Genomic DNA, 20,230 nt, shown 5'->3' on the forward strand with positions numbered 1-20,230 from the left:
CAGTTAATTAATTGCATGATAGTCAATCTCTGAACTTGAGTCAAATGCATTGTTTTAATTATTCTAATCTGGGAGGCAGTGGAGTACATGCAATTTTTTAGATAGGACACAGCCTTTGGAATCAGAAAATGTAGGTTCAAACACGGTTTCTGTCCTTTGCCGCCTCAGTGACCCCTCTCTCAGAAACTCAGAGTGTCTTAATTGCCCTAATATCCCCTAATAGTTCACTGATTCAGTGGAAAGATTCCTATAACTTAATCTAAAGTTATACTCAAGTCTAAGATTTATCACAGATATGTACAAGAAAGAAGGGAACATCAGAGGAGAGATTGAATACAGGCTTTCCTGCCCTATTGATGCAGGAATTGCATGGGCATGTCTTTGTTTCCACCTACAAACTGCCACGATATTTGTGGTATGTCATTGCTCAAGAAATCCTCTTTGAGTCTTAGAGTCCAGAGTTTTTAAAGGTGGCTAGCTGATCGCACACCTGCAGTGAAACCAACCGTGGTGAGGACCCAAAAGCAGTCACCAAGTACACAGCATGACTCGTCATGTTTGCTTTAAACATGCTGACAATGTGTTCATCAACGAGGAAGAAAATTCTTTTTAGGTTCATTATTGACCACATCCTTTTAGTATTGCTTTATCTGCGAATGTTTGTATTTTCCCTTCATTCTTAAAAGATAGTTTTGCCATACTTGGTGGCAGTTGACAGTTCTTTTTTCCAACATTTGAAAAATACTGTGCCACTTCCTTCTGAACTTCATAGTTTTAGAGGAGAAAAGTATGCCATTCAAACTGGTGGTCCCCCGTAGGAAATGTCTTAACTTTCTAGCTGCTTTCAAGACTTGTTAATTTTCAAAAGTTTAATTATGATATGTCTTAGCTTGAATTTCTTTGAGTTTATCCTAGATAAGTTTCTCTCGGCTGCTTCAATTTAGGTTTGCGTCTTTTACCAAATTTGGAAAGTTTTCAGAGATTGTTTCTTTGAATGGTCTCTGAATACCACTCTTTCTCCTCTCCTTTTGGAACTCTGGTGACACAAATGTTGGGTCTTCAGTAATTATCCCACAGGTCCCTGAGGCTCTGTTAATTTTTTTCCAACCTATTTCTTTTTGTTTACATTGGCTCAATTAATCTGCCCTCAAGTTCAGGAATTATATTGTTTTTTTCACTTCACTATTGAGCCCACTCAAGTGAGTTTCTTTTTGTCACTTTTTAACATTATAATTTCCATTTATTTCTCTTTCATAACTTCTGTTTCTGTTGCTGAGATTGAGTCCACTTGTTTCAAGAGAATTTATGATTAGTTATGGCTGCTTTACAATCCTTATCAAAATTACAGCATCTGATCTGTTTACATGTTGGTGTTAGTTAACTGTCTTTTCTCATTCAGGTTGCAATATCTTATATATTGGTATGATGGATGATTTTTTTGTGCCCTGGGCATTTCATCTATTTTGTGAGGAGGCTCTGGGTCCTACTTAAATCTTTTATTTTGGCAGGCAGTCACATGGGCAAGGTTTAGCATGTAGGTCCTGGCCTACTCCTATGGACTGTGGTTTTGAGGATGGTTGAAACTTCAGAGTCTGTGGGATGTTATTTTGGTTTGCTGGTTTATCTGGTTCCCACTTGCTCCTCCAGAGCTGTGTGGGGATGGAAAGAGCCTATGTAGGTTGGGCTGCCAGGTGTTGCACTGTGGGAACAAGAAGTGTTGGACACATGAACTGTTCGGTGCTTGCCTGGCAGTGGTCCCTGCATGTGGGGAATGCAGTGCACTTTCTGGGCTGGATGTTTGTGGGATTCTCTCTGTCAGTGTTCTTAGCTGCCCGTGTCTGGGCAGGAAATAGAAATCTTAGGTCTGTCAAGACAAAGAGGCTTCCCAGGCCAGACTACTTTTTGTGGTGATTATTTTCCTGGCAAGTACAGCCCAGTTCCCTTGGTATTTCTTGGTGGGGTAGAACATACAACACTTGCATAGTTTTGACTCTTTCCAGGTTTAGCTGCTTGTTTTGCTGGAGTCCATCTTGCTAGTGCTCCTGGGTCACCCCAGTATTCTTTCACAAAGTGGGGCAGCCTTAGGACCATAGGAAAACAGAGCATTTTTTTTTGTGGCAACTTTTGCTCTCAATCCATCTATCTGCCTGTGGTGGGGAGTTTACCTGGTATTGGGAAGGCCTGCCATTTGATCTAATTAAACCTTTACCTGGACTGCCTTCTGTTGCTAAGCTGAGAGTTAAGCCTCCTCCTGTTGTGTAGATGGAACTTAAGATGTCCTGCTGCTATGCTGTTCCCCTGTCCCTGGGATCCCAAAGCAGTTCACTCCCCCTCACCATCTTTCAGAATTCTTTCGCTGCCCCTCACTTTATGTCTGTGGTTTATAGTTGTACTTAGTGAAAAGGAGCCAGGAAAGTTGTATTTACACCAGTTTGTTCAGTGGCCATATCATGTTAATTTCCACTTTTGAAAATGCTGTATAATATAGATTATATATTGGTACAGTAGGACAAATGCTCACATTAAAAAAAAATTAATGGGTTACACAATAAAAAAAGTTGAGACTCCTGGTCATAAGATGAAGTGAATAGTAGATTGCTTGCCATTTAAAACACCATGGTTTGGTTAGAAAGTATATTTCTAGGTTTTCATCCAACCCTGTCCCCCTTGAAGATTTCTTTTCTTTTACCATAATGGTGTATTTACTCTCTAAAATATTCCCACTTCTTTCTATGCTTTTGCTGCACTTATTTTCTCATCTTAATGTATCCGAATAATATGCATGCTCAAGGTCATCTCAAATTCCACCTCTTTTGTGAAGCTTTTTATGACATCTTTAGCAAAATAGGGCTTCTTTTTCCTCTCTTTTTTTTAAAAAATTTTTTTAGCGTTTATTTATTTTTGAGACAGAGAGAGACAGAGCATGAATGGGGGAGGGTCAGAGAGAGGGAGACACAGAATCTGAAACAGGCTCCAGGCTCTGAGCTGTCAGCACAGAGCCCGACGCAGGGCTCGAACTCACGGACTGTGAGATCATGACCTGAGCTGAAGTCGGCCACTTAACCGACTGAGCCACCCAGGCGCCCCTTTCCTCTCTTTATTATCTGTGAAATTTGACATTTTAAATAACATTTTGAACAGTGTACTCAAAGTTTCTCTCTTTCTTTCTTTCTTTCTTTCTTTCTTTCTTTCTTTCTTTCTTTCTTTCTTTCTTTTTCTTTTTTGAAATGTGCTTTCCTAGAGAAGCAGTGCCAGCAGTGACATTTGGTAATGTATAAACTGTGTGGATCTTAACCATCATTTAAAAGGGTCTAATGGAATATACATATGTGCACAGGGAGATCTATCTTAAAATTCCAGGACTGTATTCCTCCCCAGCCTTGCACCTTTCCACTCCGATGGAGATGTACATCAAGTCCCATAGTAGTGGTGGCTTGGGACCCATGGCAGAGACTCCCACATGGTATACTGGGAGAAAATTTGTTGGGGGTGAAATAGAAAAACAAACCCTTTAGGTTGAGGAGAGTCTGGAGAGAAGAAGGCTAGAATTGGTAGATGATGACAATCATCAACCATAGGTAATAGAAACATGGGTATTTCTGCCCAACCTCTATGTTCTACTCATGTACAGCTATATATACCCTATTGTCTGATTGTTCCACCCAAAACAGTTTTAAGTTAATCTTTTTTTTTTTCCTTTGAAGAACCCTGGGGAGTAGCATAGGGCTTTTTTCCCCTCCACAAACACTACATATGACTTCTGACCACCTAAAGCAAGAGCTTTTTATGGTTTTCTTTATTTAGTAGCTTGTAAAATGTTAAGGGAAGGTTACTTTGAGGAATTTTGGAAACCTTTCCATCTGTTCAGTGAAGCCCTTTAACCATCTTCTTTATATTGACCACATGTACCTCAGTGTTCAAGCTCTAGACTATTCATACTTCTCGCTCAGACTCTTGACTTTCAATATCTTATATTGAAGCCCTTGAGACTAAGGACTACTATTTAATTTATCTTCTGAACTCATGTATCTTTGAATTTCTAGCATAACTTAGCATATGTATAAAATAGGATAGATTTGGAGCTAGAATCTGAGCTTTCTCTCAGCTTCCATTTTTTGCCTAGCATACTATTTCTCTGTTTTGGTTTTCTGTTAGTAAGTTGGCATAGCATGGTGTTTTCCAGACTGTTTGTGTCTTCTTGTTGTATTACATAGTGCCACACAGTGAGTCCTGGAAAAATCTTTCCTAAGGGTCTCTTTGAGTGAGCTCATTTATATAAATTATGAGCTAGCCCAGACCTCTTGACTGCTGTCTTCAGGAGTCCTGCTTTGTTCCAAAAGGGTATATTTATGTTTTATTGTCTTATTGCTATGGTAGTGGCAGGCTAGCTTTGAACAGTGTCTCAGGTGTGCATTTCTAGTTTTCACTCTTGAGTTCACCATTTACTTTCAATCCCCTTCAGGAAAGGAACAGAAAACAAAATGAATCTTGTTAGTTAATTTTATTTACAATTCTGGGGCTAGAATGGATGAAGTTTAAAGTCTGTACCTATAATGAATCTATTAAATAAACTTTCAAGTTTATATTACACCAATATAAACTGAGTTAAGAATACTTTGTGTATGATAATATCAATTCTGATATGTTCATTGTCTGAAAGATTGATATGTAAGGATTCAATCTAATACAGGCAACTGATTTGGAAATTACCCAGAGACTTCATTGTGAATTCTAACCTTACTGTGTTTCAGAAAATTCTTTCCCTGTAATTCACTTTGTGAAACTTTTTTACAATATTCTTTACATTTCAGCATCTCCTTCTACCTTTTATCTATATTTACTAGTTAATTTCTGAAAGCCAGAAGTTTCTCTGAGTGGTAGGAAACAAGTCTTGACTTAGGGGTGCCTGGGTAGCTCAGTTGGTTAAGCAGCCAACTTCAGTTTAGGTCGTAATCTCACGGTTCACCAGTTCAAGCCTCGTGTTGGGCTCTGTGTTGACAGCTCAGAGCCTGGAGCCTGCTTCAGATTCTGTGTCTCCTCCCTCTGTCTCTGCCCCTCCCCTGCTCACACTCTGTCCCTCTCTCAAAAACCAAAGAAACATAAAAAAAAAAAAAAGAAAAGAAACAAGGCTTGACTTAGCGAACAGAATTTTAATGGTATTCTGTTCTCAAGTATGGTGCTAACATTGGATTAACTGTTAAGGGACTTTCTAATATCTTTTGCTCTATTTAAACTTTCTTCTTTTCACTCTGAAATTTTTGTGTAAAACATGATAAATAACCCTGGATATTTGACTTCATTTTTTTAGAGCTAATTTTGAGTAAAAATACTCATATTTTCTTAAGTAATCACCACTTTTCCTAAAAGTATGACTTGTAAAGATTTATCACATTCACAGATAAAAAAAATTGGCTTTTCATATACTTCAAGATATTATAAAATTACATCATACCTAAGAAAACAGAATTAATGAAAGTATTCAGTTTAATTTGCAAATTTCACTTTATAGACAACTTTTAAGTGTCTTGAGTATTTAAATAATTCAGTGTTTAAAAAGGCATTACCCTTGAAAGATGTTTAATGAAGCACTGAAATTGTTTTCTAACAGTATTTGACATTATAATTTTTTTACTTCATATATGATAAGACTTAAATCATCTATTTAGAAATAGATAACAGGTGCCTTCTGATAGAGTTTTTTGAAAAAAAATTGAAAGTTATTTTATGCTAGTAGTATTAAGCTTAGTTAAAGAATATGGATACTGTGGATATTAATGCTAGAATATGTTAAGGTATCTGCTTCTTCCACCTGATGAAACAACTCCTTTCTCCGTAATGAGATGAATTCTAGATGCATATTATGGCAGAAATCCCACAACTAGAGATAGTAGGCACACAGGTGTATACTCCAAAATAGTACATAATAGGTTCAGGATGAGGTCAGTAAAAACAATACTCACACTAAATATTAACCAACATTAGATAGAAAACTCAAATGTTAGTATCTATAAACTGTATTTGTTAAGCTTACCTGTGTCATCTAATAATTGTTCAGCCTGCCTAAGTGTAAAATCAGAATTGCTAATATTTTTTCTTTGACTCATGGATTATTTAAAAATGTGTTATTTAATTTCCAAAAATTTGGAAAAATTCTGTTAACTTTGTTACTGATTTCTACTTAAGTTTTGTTGACAGAGGACATAACTTGTATGAACTCATTTCTTTTACATTCATTAAGGTTTGTTTCATGATCCAGGTTTATGATGGGATTTAGTTTGGTGTATTTTCCTTGTGCACTTGCAAAGAAGGTTTTATTCTGCTGTTGAGTGGAGTTTGTTATAAATGTCAATTTGATCCACTTGGTTGATGGTGTTATTCAGTTATTTTACATCCTTGCTGATTTTCTCTCTACTACTATTTATTACTGAGAGAGGAGTTTTGAAATCTCCAGCTATAATTGTGAAATTATTCTTGCAGTTCTGTCCATTTCCTTCATTTTGAGGGATCAGTGGTTGAAACAAAGAGTTTTAGGATAATTATGTTTTCTTGTTGAATTGACACTTTCAATTTTCCTGATTTTCCTCTATCCATGGTAATTTTCTTTGCTTTATAGTTACTTTGTCTGGTATTACTACAGGTATTCTAACTTTCTTATGATTTATATTTGCATTTTATATCTATTTCTATCCTTTTGAGATACCTGTATCATTAAAGTTATAGTGATCTTCTTTAGGTAGCATATAGTTGACTCCTTTTTAAGATTCTTTTTAAAATCTGTCTTTTAAATGGTGTATTTAGACAATTTATGTTTGTCATTATTGATTATGTTTGGATTTAGGGCTTCTGTTTTATATTTTGTTCTTTTTGTTTGTTTGTTTCACTTTTTCCCTTACCTTCCCTTTTGAGTTATTTGAACAGTTTTTACTATCCCATTAAATTTTTCTCTTGTAGTTTTGATTATGTAGCTTTGTACTTTTATTCTTTTTTTAAGTGGTTGCTCAAAAACATTTAACTTTTCACAGTTTACAAAGAATCAATACGCTAACATTTCAAGTGGAATGCAGAAACTTTATCACAGTATGGATCTGTATACCTTTTCCTCTTTGGTGTACTTTTCATATGTATTACATCTGAGTCAAAACTCATCAGAAAATGTTATAACTTTCCTTTCTGTTTGTGGAGCACATTTTAAAGAGTGCAAGAGAAGAAAATTCTGTTACATTGACTTAGGTTTTTACCATTTTTGTTTTTCTTCCTTTATGCCTTCTGGCTAAAGAACTTCCTCCAGTGTGTGTGTGCTCTGTTTTTTGCTTTTTAGCCTGTTGGCTGCTGCTTTCAAAATCAACATATGAATTTAAGGTAAAGGTAGTCCAGAAGGTCTGAATTTTGGGTGCTTTCTTAACCTAAATTTAACTTTTCTTAATCTAACTTGACTTTTGGTCTTTTTTACATGTCAATTTAGCCACTCAGTGCTTAACTATTTCACTAGCTCTTCAGGCTTCTGGAACAAAAATTTCGGACTTTTTCATTTTTGTTCTTCCTATTTTATCCAGCTTTTTCAGTGGTTGAGGGGAGAGTCGGGTGATCCATGTATTTTACCATTATTTGAAATGAAAAAGCTCTCTACCAATCAGTTTTGCAACTTTAAAATAATAACTCTTCTGCCTGCCAGACAACATTCTTTAGATAGTATATTTTTGATAGTATCTGTAAAGGGGAAATTAACCTAAAAGTACTGTTCAAATGGAAAGTAGCATTTTTGAAATAATTGCTTTTTTACATTTCTCATTAAAAAAAATCAGCTTCATGGAAATAGTTTACATGCAACAAAATTCACGGGTTTTAAATGTATTCAATGAAATATCAGTAAATTGATTATTTTCATAAACTTCCAGAATTCCTTTTTCTTGGCAATCTTCCACAACCTTTGCCTTAGGCAACCACTGCTCTGATTTATAGCATTATAGATTTGCCCATATCTAACAATTTATATAAGTGGACTCTTTATTTATGCCATGTATATAAAGTATATTTGGCCTTATTAGCTTGGCAAAATGTTGTGCAAATGCTCTGTTGGATGCATTTGTAGTAAATTGTTGCTGAATAGTAACTAATTGCCTGATTATACCAAAATTTGTTTATCCATTCTCCTTTAGATGTGACATTGCCAAATTGTCTTCCAAAATGGCTATTCCATTCCAAATCCTTAACTAACAATGTATGAGTCAGTATTCCAGTTGTTCCGCATCCTCACATCTTCTGATACTGTTAATCTTTTGAATTTTAGTCTTCTAAGTGGGTGTGAAATGGCATCTTAATGTGGTTTGTAGCTTTATGTCCCTGACACATAATGTCATTTTTGATGAACTTACTATTCGTGCATCTTCTTTTGATTTTTTTTACCCAATTTTTTTTTAGAAGTTTTTAATTTAAATTCTGGTTGGTTACATACAGTGTAATATTAGTTTCAGGTGTACAATATAGTGGTTAAATACTTCCATACAACAAGCAGTGCTCCTCATAACAATTGTACTCCTTGATCCCTATCACCTGTTTCACCCGTCCCACCATCTTCCTCCCCTCTGGTAACCATTAGTTTTGTTCTCTATAATTAAGAGTCTGTTTCTTGGTTTGCCTCCCTCTCTCCCTGCCCTCCCTTGTTCATTTGTTTTGTTTCTTAAATTCCACATGAGTGAAATCATATGGTGTTTGTCTTTCTGACTTAATTTTGCTTAGCATAATACTCTCTAGTTCCATCCACATCATTGCAAATGGCAAGAGTTCATTCTTTTTTGTGGCTGAGTAATACTCTAGTATGTGTGCGCATGAGCGTGTGTGTATCACATCTTCTTTAACCATTCATCAGTCCATGGAGACTTGAGCTGTTTCCATAATTTGGCTATTATAGATTTTTATCCAGTTTCTTAAAATTGGGTTTTTCTTAACTTGTTACTGAGGTATGAATTCTCTATATATTCTACAAAAAAATTATTTGTTAGATGTAATGCAAAAATTCTCCCAGATTGTAGTTTGCCTTTTTACTTTTCAAATGATGGCCTTGGGAAGAATTTTTATAATTTTGTTGATAATTTTTTGTTTTATAATTTTGTTTGAAATTTTGATGAATTTTATAGTTCATGCTTTTGTGCCCTAAGAAATTTTGCTTACTGCCTTCGTCATGGAGCTATCCTCCTGTGTATTTTTTCCAGGTCCTTTATAGCTCTAGCTTTATATTTAGATTGAAAGACTATACACGTAAACTGAAAAAAGTCAATGTTCTCTTTGCTGACCTATGAAGAAAATATATCATTCTAGGATTTTCTTTTTTTTTCCTCTTTCTCTCTTCCCCCCATACCTTTTTTTCCTTCCTGCCTCTCCATCATATCTTCCTCTCTTTCCTTCTTTCTTGCTTCATTCCTTGTTGATTTTTCTTTTAAAAAAATTTGGGTGTCTTTTTATCTATGGTATTGTGTAGTTTCCTAGCTGAGATTTGTACATGATAAAGTGTCCCCTAAGTAGGAATTAGTTCTTGAGATTAGATAATAGGGTGTTCTTTTATAGTGGCATGTTTGCATTACTAAGCTTGTGTACCCTAGGGATACTGGAATTAATGTTTGTTGCTTTATTATACTACGAGAAAGTACTTGGGAAAGATAAGGGACTACATGCAGTTGCAGAGACAGCTATAACTCATGGCCACTTTACATGTGGAAAAATTAGCTGTTAGTAGTGTAATTTTCTGTAATTTATTGGGAATTGGACATTTTGCATTATATGATAATATTCCCTCATATATTTATGACACAACTGTTGTAAAATGACCAATTAGGGCAGAGCCTAAACTTGATGGTGGGAGGAAAGGGCGTGCTGTGTTCTAGTTACAGGAATACTATCATTTTGAGGGCTGAGATTTGTGATAGAAGTTAGCAATAATGTAGATTTTTAAATCCTATGATGGAGTAACATTTCTTAAATCTGTCTGTGTTATACCCTCTTAAAGTTACAACTTGTTAGTGTGCTGTTGATTTAATGGTCTGAATAAAATACTCCTTAGTTCTCTTTGCTACTGCCTCAAATGCATCTTACAGGAAATGTATTCTTGGTTGGGCTAAAAAAATTGTTCTTTTTCTTTGCCCTAGGATAAGAAATGGGTTCTCAATCATGAAGATGTCACGTTGGGAGAACTACTGGGCAAGGTATGTAGTCAGCTGAGCTTACAGTGTCTGTGTACTCTACAGACTTCTTCATTTTCTTCAAAGCTTTTCTTCCATTCCAGCACACAGCAAGGCACATTCTCACAGGAACCTAGAATAACACTATACCACATCTGTTACAAATACTGTGATGGTCACTGAAATAAAAAGGGGAAAATCTTTGAAAAGTTTAAGGATGATTCTTGGCTTTTTAAAATAGTATATGTATGTTTTTCTCTGGAAGAACTAAAAGCCGTAATGATTTTATTGCAGTGTGGTAAAGCCAAAACTAGTGATCTGAGATTGGAAAAGAAGCTGTGACGTAATAAAAGTTTAAACACTCAGTAGGCTTGTTCCATTTGTTTCTGGTTATACATGATAGTTCAAGAAAAGTGACTTACTGCTCTTGAAGATTTCAGGATTGTGTATAGAATCTCACTATGTGACAACACTAGATACATTATTTCAATCTAATAATTATGTGGATAAGACATGTTTCAATATAAAGATTGATTTTATAGCCGCTCTGGTAGTGGTCAGAGAAGGTAGCTATATATGATGAAAGTCCCTTTTCTCCAGACTAGTTTGAAGTTTCTTCCAACTCATAGGCCAGATGAAAGTGTATTATGTTTAATAATAATAGCAGACATTTTATAATCATTAATCAAATCATTAATCATTATTTGCAAATTTATTAATAGCTTTTTTATGATTGAGTTCTAATGGATAAATATGACTTTGTCAATGAATTAATTAGTGCTGTTTTGTTTTGAAAGTTTGAATTGAGTATAGGCTTACAGTGCAATGTGAAAAATAGTATAAAATTCAGATGTTTGGAGAAAACTGTGATGCATGTATTTGATCAATACTAGACTTAGAGCTCAGCATTTTAAATAAAGAAATAAATGATTATTGATTTTTTTATTCAAATATCAACTGATGAGTTGACAATCCTTATGTTTTTTTAGCTGTGAATATGTTGAGAAAGTAAATCCCTAGTGAAGTAATCCACTTTGCAGGATTCTTCATATTATTTTAAAATATCCTTTCCAAATGGAAGAATTAAATTGCTGTTGGAAAGCAGTTTCTATTGACTGCTAATAATTACTTTGTAAGTAAATTCTAAAGAATCTCAAGTCAAAAGCAGTAGCTGATGTGTTTATTTCATTTGTGATGTGTTCATCATTCCTAAGGAAGTATTCCTTCTTTCCATTACTTTAGGTCAGTAAGTCAGTAGCAATAATTGGACCAAAAATTATTACAAGGAAATTAAATTTTCTTGAAAACACAACTAAAATATTGTAAAATTAAACCATTTACTAAAATAGAATGGATTGATAAGGACTGCTTTTTGAGTACTAAGCAAAAATATTTTCAGTTAAAGAGAAATATTTCAGTTATGTTTATGTTTAGTTTACTATGTGAAATATGTATGGTATGTTAGGAAAGGATTTTAACCTTTAGCTCATTACTAGGGCCATTTCAAAGAATAATATTTTTTCAATGACAAGACAGTAGTATGGTGTCAGTTTAAATAAATTTAATCATTTTTAAAAGTTTATTTATTTTGAGAGAGTGAAAAGAGAGAACACGTGTATGTGTGCATGAATGAGGGAGGGCCAAAAAGAGAAGGAGACAGGGAGGGAGGGAGACAGAGAGAGAGAGAGAGAAATCTCAAGCAGCCTCCACACAGTCACAATGGAATATTATTCAGCCATGAAAAAAGAATGCAATCTTGCCATTTGCAACAACATGGATGGATCCAAATTGTATAATGCTAAGCAAAGTAAGTCAGAGAAAGATAAATACCATATGATTACAGTTATGTGTAGAATTTAAGAAACAAAACACGTGAACAAACAAAAAAAGAGGCAAACCAAAAAATACTCTTAACTATAAAGAACAAACAGATCATTACCAGAGGGCAGTGAATGGGGAGAATGGGTGAAATAGGTGAAGGGGGTTAAGAGTGTAGACGTATCATGATGAGCACTGAGTAATATTTGGAATTGCTGAATCACCATATTGTACACCTGAAACTAATATAACACTGTTAAATACACTGGAATTAAAATTTTTAAAGAAAAAAAATGCTATGAAACTTTGCTGACAGAAATTGGACGTAAATATATGTACATATATAAAATACTTTATTAAAACATTTTCATAATTTTCAATTTATTAATACATAAAACTTACACACCTTGAACTATTGGTTAAGAGTTACATTGATCTTAAAATGAACTACTGGGACCTCATCAAAATAAAAAGCTTCTGCACAGTGAAGGAAACAATCAGCAAAACTAAAAGGCAACCAGAAGAATAGAAGATATTTGCAAACGACATGTCAGATAAAGGGTTAGTATCCAAAATCTATAAAGAACTTATCAAACTCAACACCCAAAAAACAAATAATACAGTGAAGAAATGGGCAAAAGACATGAATGGACACTTCTCCAAAGACATCCAGGTGGCACACTGACACATGAAAAAATGCTCAACATCACTCATCATCCAGGAAATACAAATCAAAACCACAATGAGATACCACCTTACACCTCTCAGAATGGCTAACAATAACTCAGGCAACAACAGATGTTGGCGAGAATGCGGAGAAAGAGGATCTCTTGGGTGCAGCCACTCTGGAAAACAGTATGGCGGTTCCTCAAAAAATTAAAAATAGAACTATCCTATGACCCAGCAATTGCATGACTAGGTATTTATCCAAGGGATACAGGTATGCTGTTTCGAAGGGACACATGTACCTCAATGTTTATAGCAGCACTATCGACAATAGCCAAAGTATGGAAAGAGCCCAAATGTCCATCGATGGATGAATGGATAAAGAAGATGTGGTATATATATACAATGAAGTATTACTTGGCAATCAAAAAGAATGAAATCTTGTCATTTGCAACTAAGTGGATGGAACTAGAGGGTATTAATGCTAAGCGAAATTAGTCAGAGAAAGACAAATATATGACTTCACTCATAGGAGGACTTTAAGATACAAAACAGATGAACATAAGGGAAGCAAACATAATATAAAAAACAGAAGAGACTCATAAATATGGAGAACAAACTGAGGGTTGCTGGAGGGGTTGTGGGAGGGGGGATGGGCTAAATGGGTAAGGGGCATTAAGAAATCCACTCCTGAAATCATTGTTGCACTATATGCTAACTAATTTGGATGTAAATTGAAAAAAAAAAAGAGTTACATTGATCTGAGACCTTAAGCCCAATAATTAGCAGACCCCTAGTTTAGTTACTTATTGTTCAACAATAGCATTGAAGCTTATTATAATACTTGCATATTAGGATTAGAGTTATGTAAAAAATATATAAGCATACCTAAAAACTTGAGTACTAAGAAATAGCTGTTGGATTAGCTCTGTAGCTCATCCTTGTAATATTTTATTTCATCTTAAAAATTAAAAAAAATGACTTCAAACTTGAAATAACACACATAAAAGTCAAAATATGTTAGAGACTTAGAACAAAGTTAGGGATTTATACATTTGGTAGAAACCCAACATGGGTGACACTGGCATTTGGATAAGCACTTCCTCTTCCTTGGTACCTTTCAGAGATTGACAGTCTGCTGACGGGTGACAGTCACTAGTGGGCCTGGTTCGATTGCCTCTTACCTATTGCCTTACGCTCTTCAACTGACATTTGACTCTGTGGATCCATAGCAACAGCCACCTCATGGAATCTTTGCTTTATCTTGAAACATTAATGGTTAACTTCTTAATCTAACAACAGTTAGAGGTTGGGGGTAAAGAGAACTAGGAGGCAGGAAACAATGTCTTTCTGATGGTTTCAACTTGAGTTTCTCTTTTTATCCTGTTCCAATTTTTTCCCTGATTTTCCTTTTCAGTTCTCCTCATGCTTCAATCCCCCAAAGGGTAGGTGGGTCGGGTAGTATTTTTAAAGTTGGAGGATTGACAAGAGTAACATTTCCCATCTTTTATTTCTACCTAAAACTCTGAATAAAGCTAAAAGAATACTTTGATTAATTCAAAATGCGTCATTTCATGTTTTCCTTGTATTTTGCAGAGATTTATGTGGCAGTCTTACACCCTAAACAGTACATGTATTTGTATTTTCAGGGGAATTTTGGTGAAGTATATAAGGGCATATTAAAGGATAAAACCGCTGTTGCTGTTAAAACATGTAAAGAAGATCTTCCTCAGGAACTGAAAATAAAATTTTTACAAGAAGCCAAGTGAGTTTGCTAAAGTAATATTAAACATGTATTTATAAGTTACTATTACAACATTGAAATATGAAGTTTGGGATTATCTTAAATTATGATTTACTGAAGTAGAAGGAAGCACTTTCCAAACCCTCGCAAGTAAGCACTTACACAATATAGAAACAAAAAGTTTATTTGTTTTTAGTTGGACTATAGAATGTTTATTCAATCATGGTCAAAAGAACCAGATGCTAAAAAACAGTGAGTATTCTTCAGTATTGGAATATTGCAGTGTTTTTTGCTTTTATCACATATACATACATTTATATGTATGTATATGTGCATGTATATGTATATGTGTATGTATATGTGTATATGTGTATGTATGTATATGTAAAGACAATGTGATTGTCTTTATAATAAAAATATTATTTTAGTCCATATACAAAACACAATTGATGTAAATACATTTAGATATTTATAATTATATCTATCCAACCCTCCTTAGATGTTTTCTCTTGATTGTCTGTTACCTTTCTTTTCGGAGAAGCTCAGATTTCTTCTTCAACTCCTTGTTGGGCATTTGTTCCAAAATTTGTACATTGTTTCTTTTCTAATCTTCTAGGATAATTGTCTTCTCTTTTTTTATTAGCTAAAAGTTAATGTTCTAATACCCCTGTATTGTGTGTGGTTAATAGTATTCTGTTAGCAGTAAAACCCACAACACAGTACAAAACAAATGGAAAAATGTTTTGGACAAAATAAGGATGGACTCTCTGAGATGCATGGATATATGGATGGGAAAGAAGGAAGATACATGGATCCATGTGCTGTAAAGGGAGAAAGGGAAAGTGTGTGTGTGTGTGTGTGTGTGTGTGTGTGTGTGTGTGTGTGTGTCTGTCTGTCTGTCTATCATGGCGTAGTGTATAAAATTGAGGTTTCTATAAAGTGCTGTAAAAGAACCAAGCTTATGGCAATGAGAGAACTAAGTGCCATAGGATGGAACATTTTCATGGATGTTTGTTCATTCAGCATCTAAAAGTGAATATTGCTAGCAATGGATTAACCTAGTTGGTGCGCTTGTTAAATATGATCTAGAGAATAAAGATGTTACTGGTAGGTTGAAAATATGGTATGATAAAGGCATGCTATCAGACTTGTATTTCATAGGCTGATTATTTTATAGGTGGTATTAAGGTACAAGGTTATATATTACATTATTTTTTTTTAAAGCTAGTTTTCTTGCTTTCTAAATTGTGACTGTTTTATTGAGAAATAAAGTATTAAATTTCCTAAAGTGGAAAAATCCATTTTCAAAAGTAGAATTACAAACTTTTATGTAAAAAATGAGAATTGTATCTATGCACATTCCCAAATGTCATTTAATAGATGATAGAACTATATATTTAGATATTTAATATGGAGTCCATGCTGGCTATTTTGTGGAATTTCTTTACTAAGCAGTTTCCAACCTAAGAAATGACACTTTGGATTAGGGTCAAACATTCTAAGACTTCATTTTTAATTCTTCATAGAAGTTGAAAGCTCAAGGTTAGTGACAGAATATTTTCCCCATCTCTAGAATTTTTTCTACTCTTCTATCTTTTTTCACTTATAAGTCGTTATATATTTTCAATCTAAGGCATTTTTCTTGGAGTTATCTCTGCTTTAGTTGGGCTTATACAAAACATATATGAACTGTTTTTTTCTTTCTCCCAATAGTGATTTTTTCATTCTCTTAGGAAACTGCATTTTTCAAATATGAGTGAATTTATAACTATGTCAGTAGGGTAATATGGAATAAGATTTGGTAATAGAAATATTCAGGGTAGATGGGCCTTTGAGGGAATCTAATTTATTTTAACTCATGCTTGGAGTTCTATGGATGAATCTGTGCTATTTTTATAGCCCTCTGATGAAATTTTGGCTTTATCCAAACAAAGTCCCCTTTGTTTCAGCTTCAGTGTATATTGAAACTGTTACTAAATTATTTTTGAACCTGTAGTCCACTTTCTCAAAACTTGAATTTTTACTATTTTGAAATTGATCACTATAATTAAGATAGTATTTTACAAAATCTAATGAGATGATCAGCCTATAAAATTTACCAATATGAATTGAATTCTTATTTATGTATTTTCAATCAAGTGTGTACATAAAAACAAAACAAAAAGATGCCAACCTAGCAGCTTATAGTTCTGGTCCACTAAATGCTTGTCAGTTACGCTTTTGTGGTAGTGGCTAAAACCAGATACTTGGAAGGGAGTGTAATGTTTGGGACTAAGTAAGATGTTCAGGTTTAGCATGATTATTAGAGTGGATAATAATTTTTAAATGAATATTGAATTAAGGAGAATTGATTCCTTTTACCTATAGTTTGCTAATATTTATTTAAACTTGTATACATCCATCAATTATCATAATTTGGTTTCATATTGAAGCTTTAAAAAGAGAATTATATTGACTAAAGTATATTCTACTTGGGCATGCTGTTGATGATCATAAATTAATGCTTTTTTTTATTTAAATGATAACTGTTCTGAAACTTTTTTCATCCAGAATTCTCAAGCAATACGATCATCCCAATATTGTCAAACTTATAGGCGTTTGCACACAAAGACAGCCTATCTACATCATTATGGAACTGGTTCCAGGTAATGATTTTAGAGGTTTCCTCGATGATGTTGTAATGTCATGTTTTATTATTTTTATATGTTCAGTCTCTTTGATTTCTCCCTGAAAAGTTTTCAGCAATTCTGTTTAACATTTTCCTGATGACAAAGAGCTATGTATATACCCAATATTTTTATAGTCTTTAATACTTGGCTGTTATATAGAAAATGTCATCCACCTGTTTTTTTGGGGGGAGATACATTATTATAGTGCAATTACACATGGAATTTAGTTAGGTATATTTTTGTTAGAAAACCTGTTTATAAAAATAGTCTACTTGGTTTAACTTTATAACAATGATAGTACTATCTTCTATCTTGTTCATTGTGTATTATTTTCCAAGTACAATACCACACATCCTCTTGTTTGGCTGCATATAAAATTCCATAGTGCTTTGAATCCCTTATCAACTATGAACATCTTTCATAAGTGAACAAAGAAAAATTAATCTGTTGAGGAATTTTTCCTATATTTCTTTATGGTGACTTTGAACACCTCTGGGTCTTGTGGTTAACCACTTTTTCCAAAAAGCAAGGATAACTTTGAACTTATAGTGTGTATTTTTAAGTTACTTTCACTGTATATCATCCTGTTGTAGAAAATATCATTAGAGGTAAAATTTGATCTTGGTAAAATTTATAAAAGTAATATTTAATAATAAATACTTGCTTTAACTAGTATTTATGCATTTTAAAAGAAACTTAAAGGAATATGAAAAATATTTCTAATTTTAATATACATTAGATAAACCTGATATTATAGATTGCCCATTAAATATTGCTCACACAATTCTGCTATTATTTAAGGATAGTTAGTCTCATTTTTATCACACTGGTTTGCCTGCTACGGAGTAGTTCTTGATATTACCATATAACTGCAGGATTTAGGATTATCATCTTCATCCTCATCAGGATAGCACTGTTATATACATTGTATGTTATTTATGATCTATATCATAAGTAGTTTCAATATAGTTATGAAAAATGTTAGAGTACAGTCTAAAATTTTGAAAACAATTGAATTGCTTATAGTTTTAATTAAGTAATATCATAGGGGTGCCTGGGTGGCTCAGTTGGTTGACTGTCCGACTTCTGCTTAGGTCATCATGTCGCGGTTCATGAGTTCAAGCCCCACATTGGGCTCTGTGCTGACATCTCAGAGCCTGGAGCCTGCTTCAGATTCTGTGTCTCCCTCTCTGCCCCTCCCCCACTCATGCTCTGTCTGTCTCTGTCTCAAAAAAAAAAAAAAATCACATACATGAAGTCCCCAGTTAATAGGGCATGTCTCTGAGAAACTGAGATTTGAAAGGTGGGGCTGAGTTGATGAGGAAAAGTGATCTTGGTCTTAGCATGGATGACAAATGCCAGATAGCAGGTACAAGTTGAACAAAAGAATAGAGCATTGCAGGAGTGCCAGGGAAGTGTTCATCTGACACTGACAAATAACTTATATTGATGTTTTTAAAAGAATAAGAAAACTAAGCCCCATTAGAAAATTGAAAGTGTAATGGAAAATAGAAAATTAAAAATGAAGATCTCCCACTTAATAATCTAAGCCTGTCTCAAAGCTAGTTGATAACTAAGTATATGTGTGTGTTTCCAGGAAAATGTTTAATGTATAAAAACATACTCTTAAACTTTTCAGATCTTTTTTCTCTTAATAGTATAACTTAGGGTCTCATTGTTTGATATTTATCCATGTAGTTATATCTTTTTGTTTGTAATGGTTTCAGAATATTCCATTTTATGGATTTATGTAATTTAATCAGTCTTCCACTTAGGGAGACTGTGTGTGTGTGCGATATATATATCAACGTTGAATGAATATATTTGGACTAATAACATAATCATTTTGAACTATATAGGGTGCATTTTCAGCAATGGGATTATTGGTTGCAAGTGTATGTGCATTTTGATTTATAATAAATGTATTAGCTTTCTATTGCTGCATAACAAATGATCACAGCCTAGCAGCTTTAATCAACATGCATTTATTACCTCACAGTTCTATGGATCACAAGCATAGGCAATATTGATTGGGTTAACTGCTTAGGGTATCACAAAGCCCAAAATCGGGATTTCAGGCTGAGTTCTTATCTGGAGTCACTGGGAAGAATTGACTACTAACCTGTGTCTGTTGTGGCAGAATCCTGTTCCTTGAAGCTGAGAAGTGGTCTAAGTTGCTTTTATTGCTTGCTGTCAGCTGAAGGCATCTCTCATCTCCTTTAGGTTTCTACACTGTTTTTCCCATGGTCCCTCCATCTTCAGACTCAGCATAGTCATATCTTTCAAGTGTTTTTGATTTTTTTAAACTTACTCTTCTGTTATCAGCTGGAGAATATTCTCTCCTTTTTTGAAAGAAGAGAATGCCATATGACAACATAATTAGGGAAGTGATAACTGTGTTCACATGATCCAGGACGTAGGGTAGGCGATTGTTGGGAAGCCATATTCTAATTCTACTTCAGTACAGTACATTTTGCTAAATTTTTCAAAGATAGTTGCAGCATGGAATCTGAAACCACAGTGATAAACTTTTCATACTCTCTTACACTAACTCCATTGCTTGAACTTGGAATTTGAATGTATCTTTATCTGTGCATGATTCTGTAGCATCATGCTTCATCATTTAGAATATATCAGGTCACCAGGTTATATATATAGATCCTCAAAAAGGTGACATGATTCATTATATAACATCAAAAGATCACATTTATTAATGTCAACAGTAGTCTCATCAGACAAATAATGGGAAGCTATCAAGTACATGGTGACAAATAGGTGTTTTCTAAAATTTTAATTGTCACTGTAAAGTTTGGATTTTATCACTGGCAACAAAACCTGTCATTTTTTTTCCCCTTGAAGTGTCACGTTTACTTCATTTATTTGGGAAAATGTGGGTCCAATATCTAATTTTTAATAAGCATAATTTGTCATTCTTTTTGAAAACCACTTTGATACAATAACAACTTTTATAGGATACTTGATTGTCTGTGTATGGACTTAGTCATACCCTTCTCTACACCCTGTCTCAGGTAATCACTGATTTGCCTTCTGTTGCTATATTAGTTTGTATTTCTAGAATTTTGTATAAATGAAATCATAGTCTACACTTTTTTTTTATTCTGGTCTGGTTTCTTTCATTTAGCATAATTATTTTGAGATTC

The 20,230-nt window shown here is 34.0% G+C and overlaps 1 protein-coding gene across 6 annotated transcripts in view; it reads left to right on the forward strand.

Moving 5' to 3' along the window:
• The window catches only part of FER (FER tyrosine kinase), a 442,286-nt gene that overhangs the window by 271,192 nt on the left and 150,864 nt on the right, over positions 1-20,230 (forward strand). For 5 of the 6 annotated variants that reach the window (XM_023258902.2, XM_045034531.1, XM_045034529.1 and 2 more), the window contains 3 exons: positions 10,140-10,196; positions 14,306-14,421; positions 16,951-17,045. In XM_023258902.2, coding sequence (XP_023114670.2) covers positions 10,140-10,196; positions 14,306-14,421; positions 16,951-17,045 — 268 coding nt within the window. Of the gene's footprint in view, positions 1-10,139; positions 10,197-14,305; positions 14,422-16,950; positions 17,046-20,230 lie in introns of those variants that run through there. The other variant, XR_006583568.1, reaches the window with a different exon arrangement.

The sequence above is a fragment of the Felis catus genome, chromosome A1 (assembly GCF_018350175.1).
Source record: "Felis catus isolate Fca126 chromosome A1, F.catus_Fca126_mat1.0, whole genome shotgun sequence".
In the NCBI taxonomy this organism is placed as follows: domain Eukaryota; kingdom Metazoa; phylum Chordata; class Mammalia; order Carnivora; family Felidae; genus Felis; species Felis catus.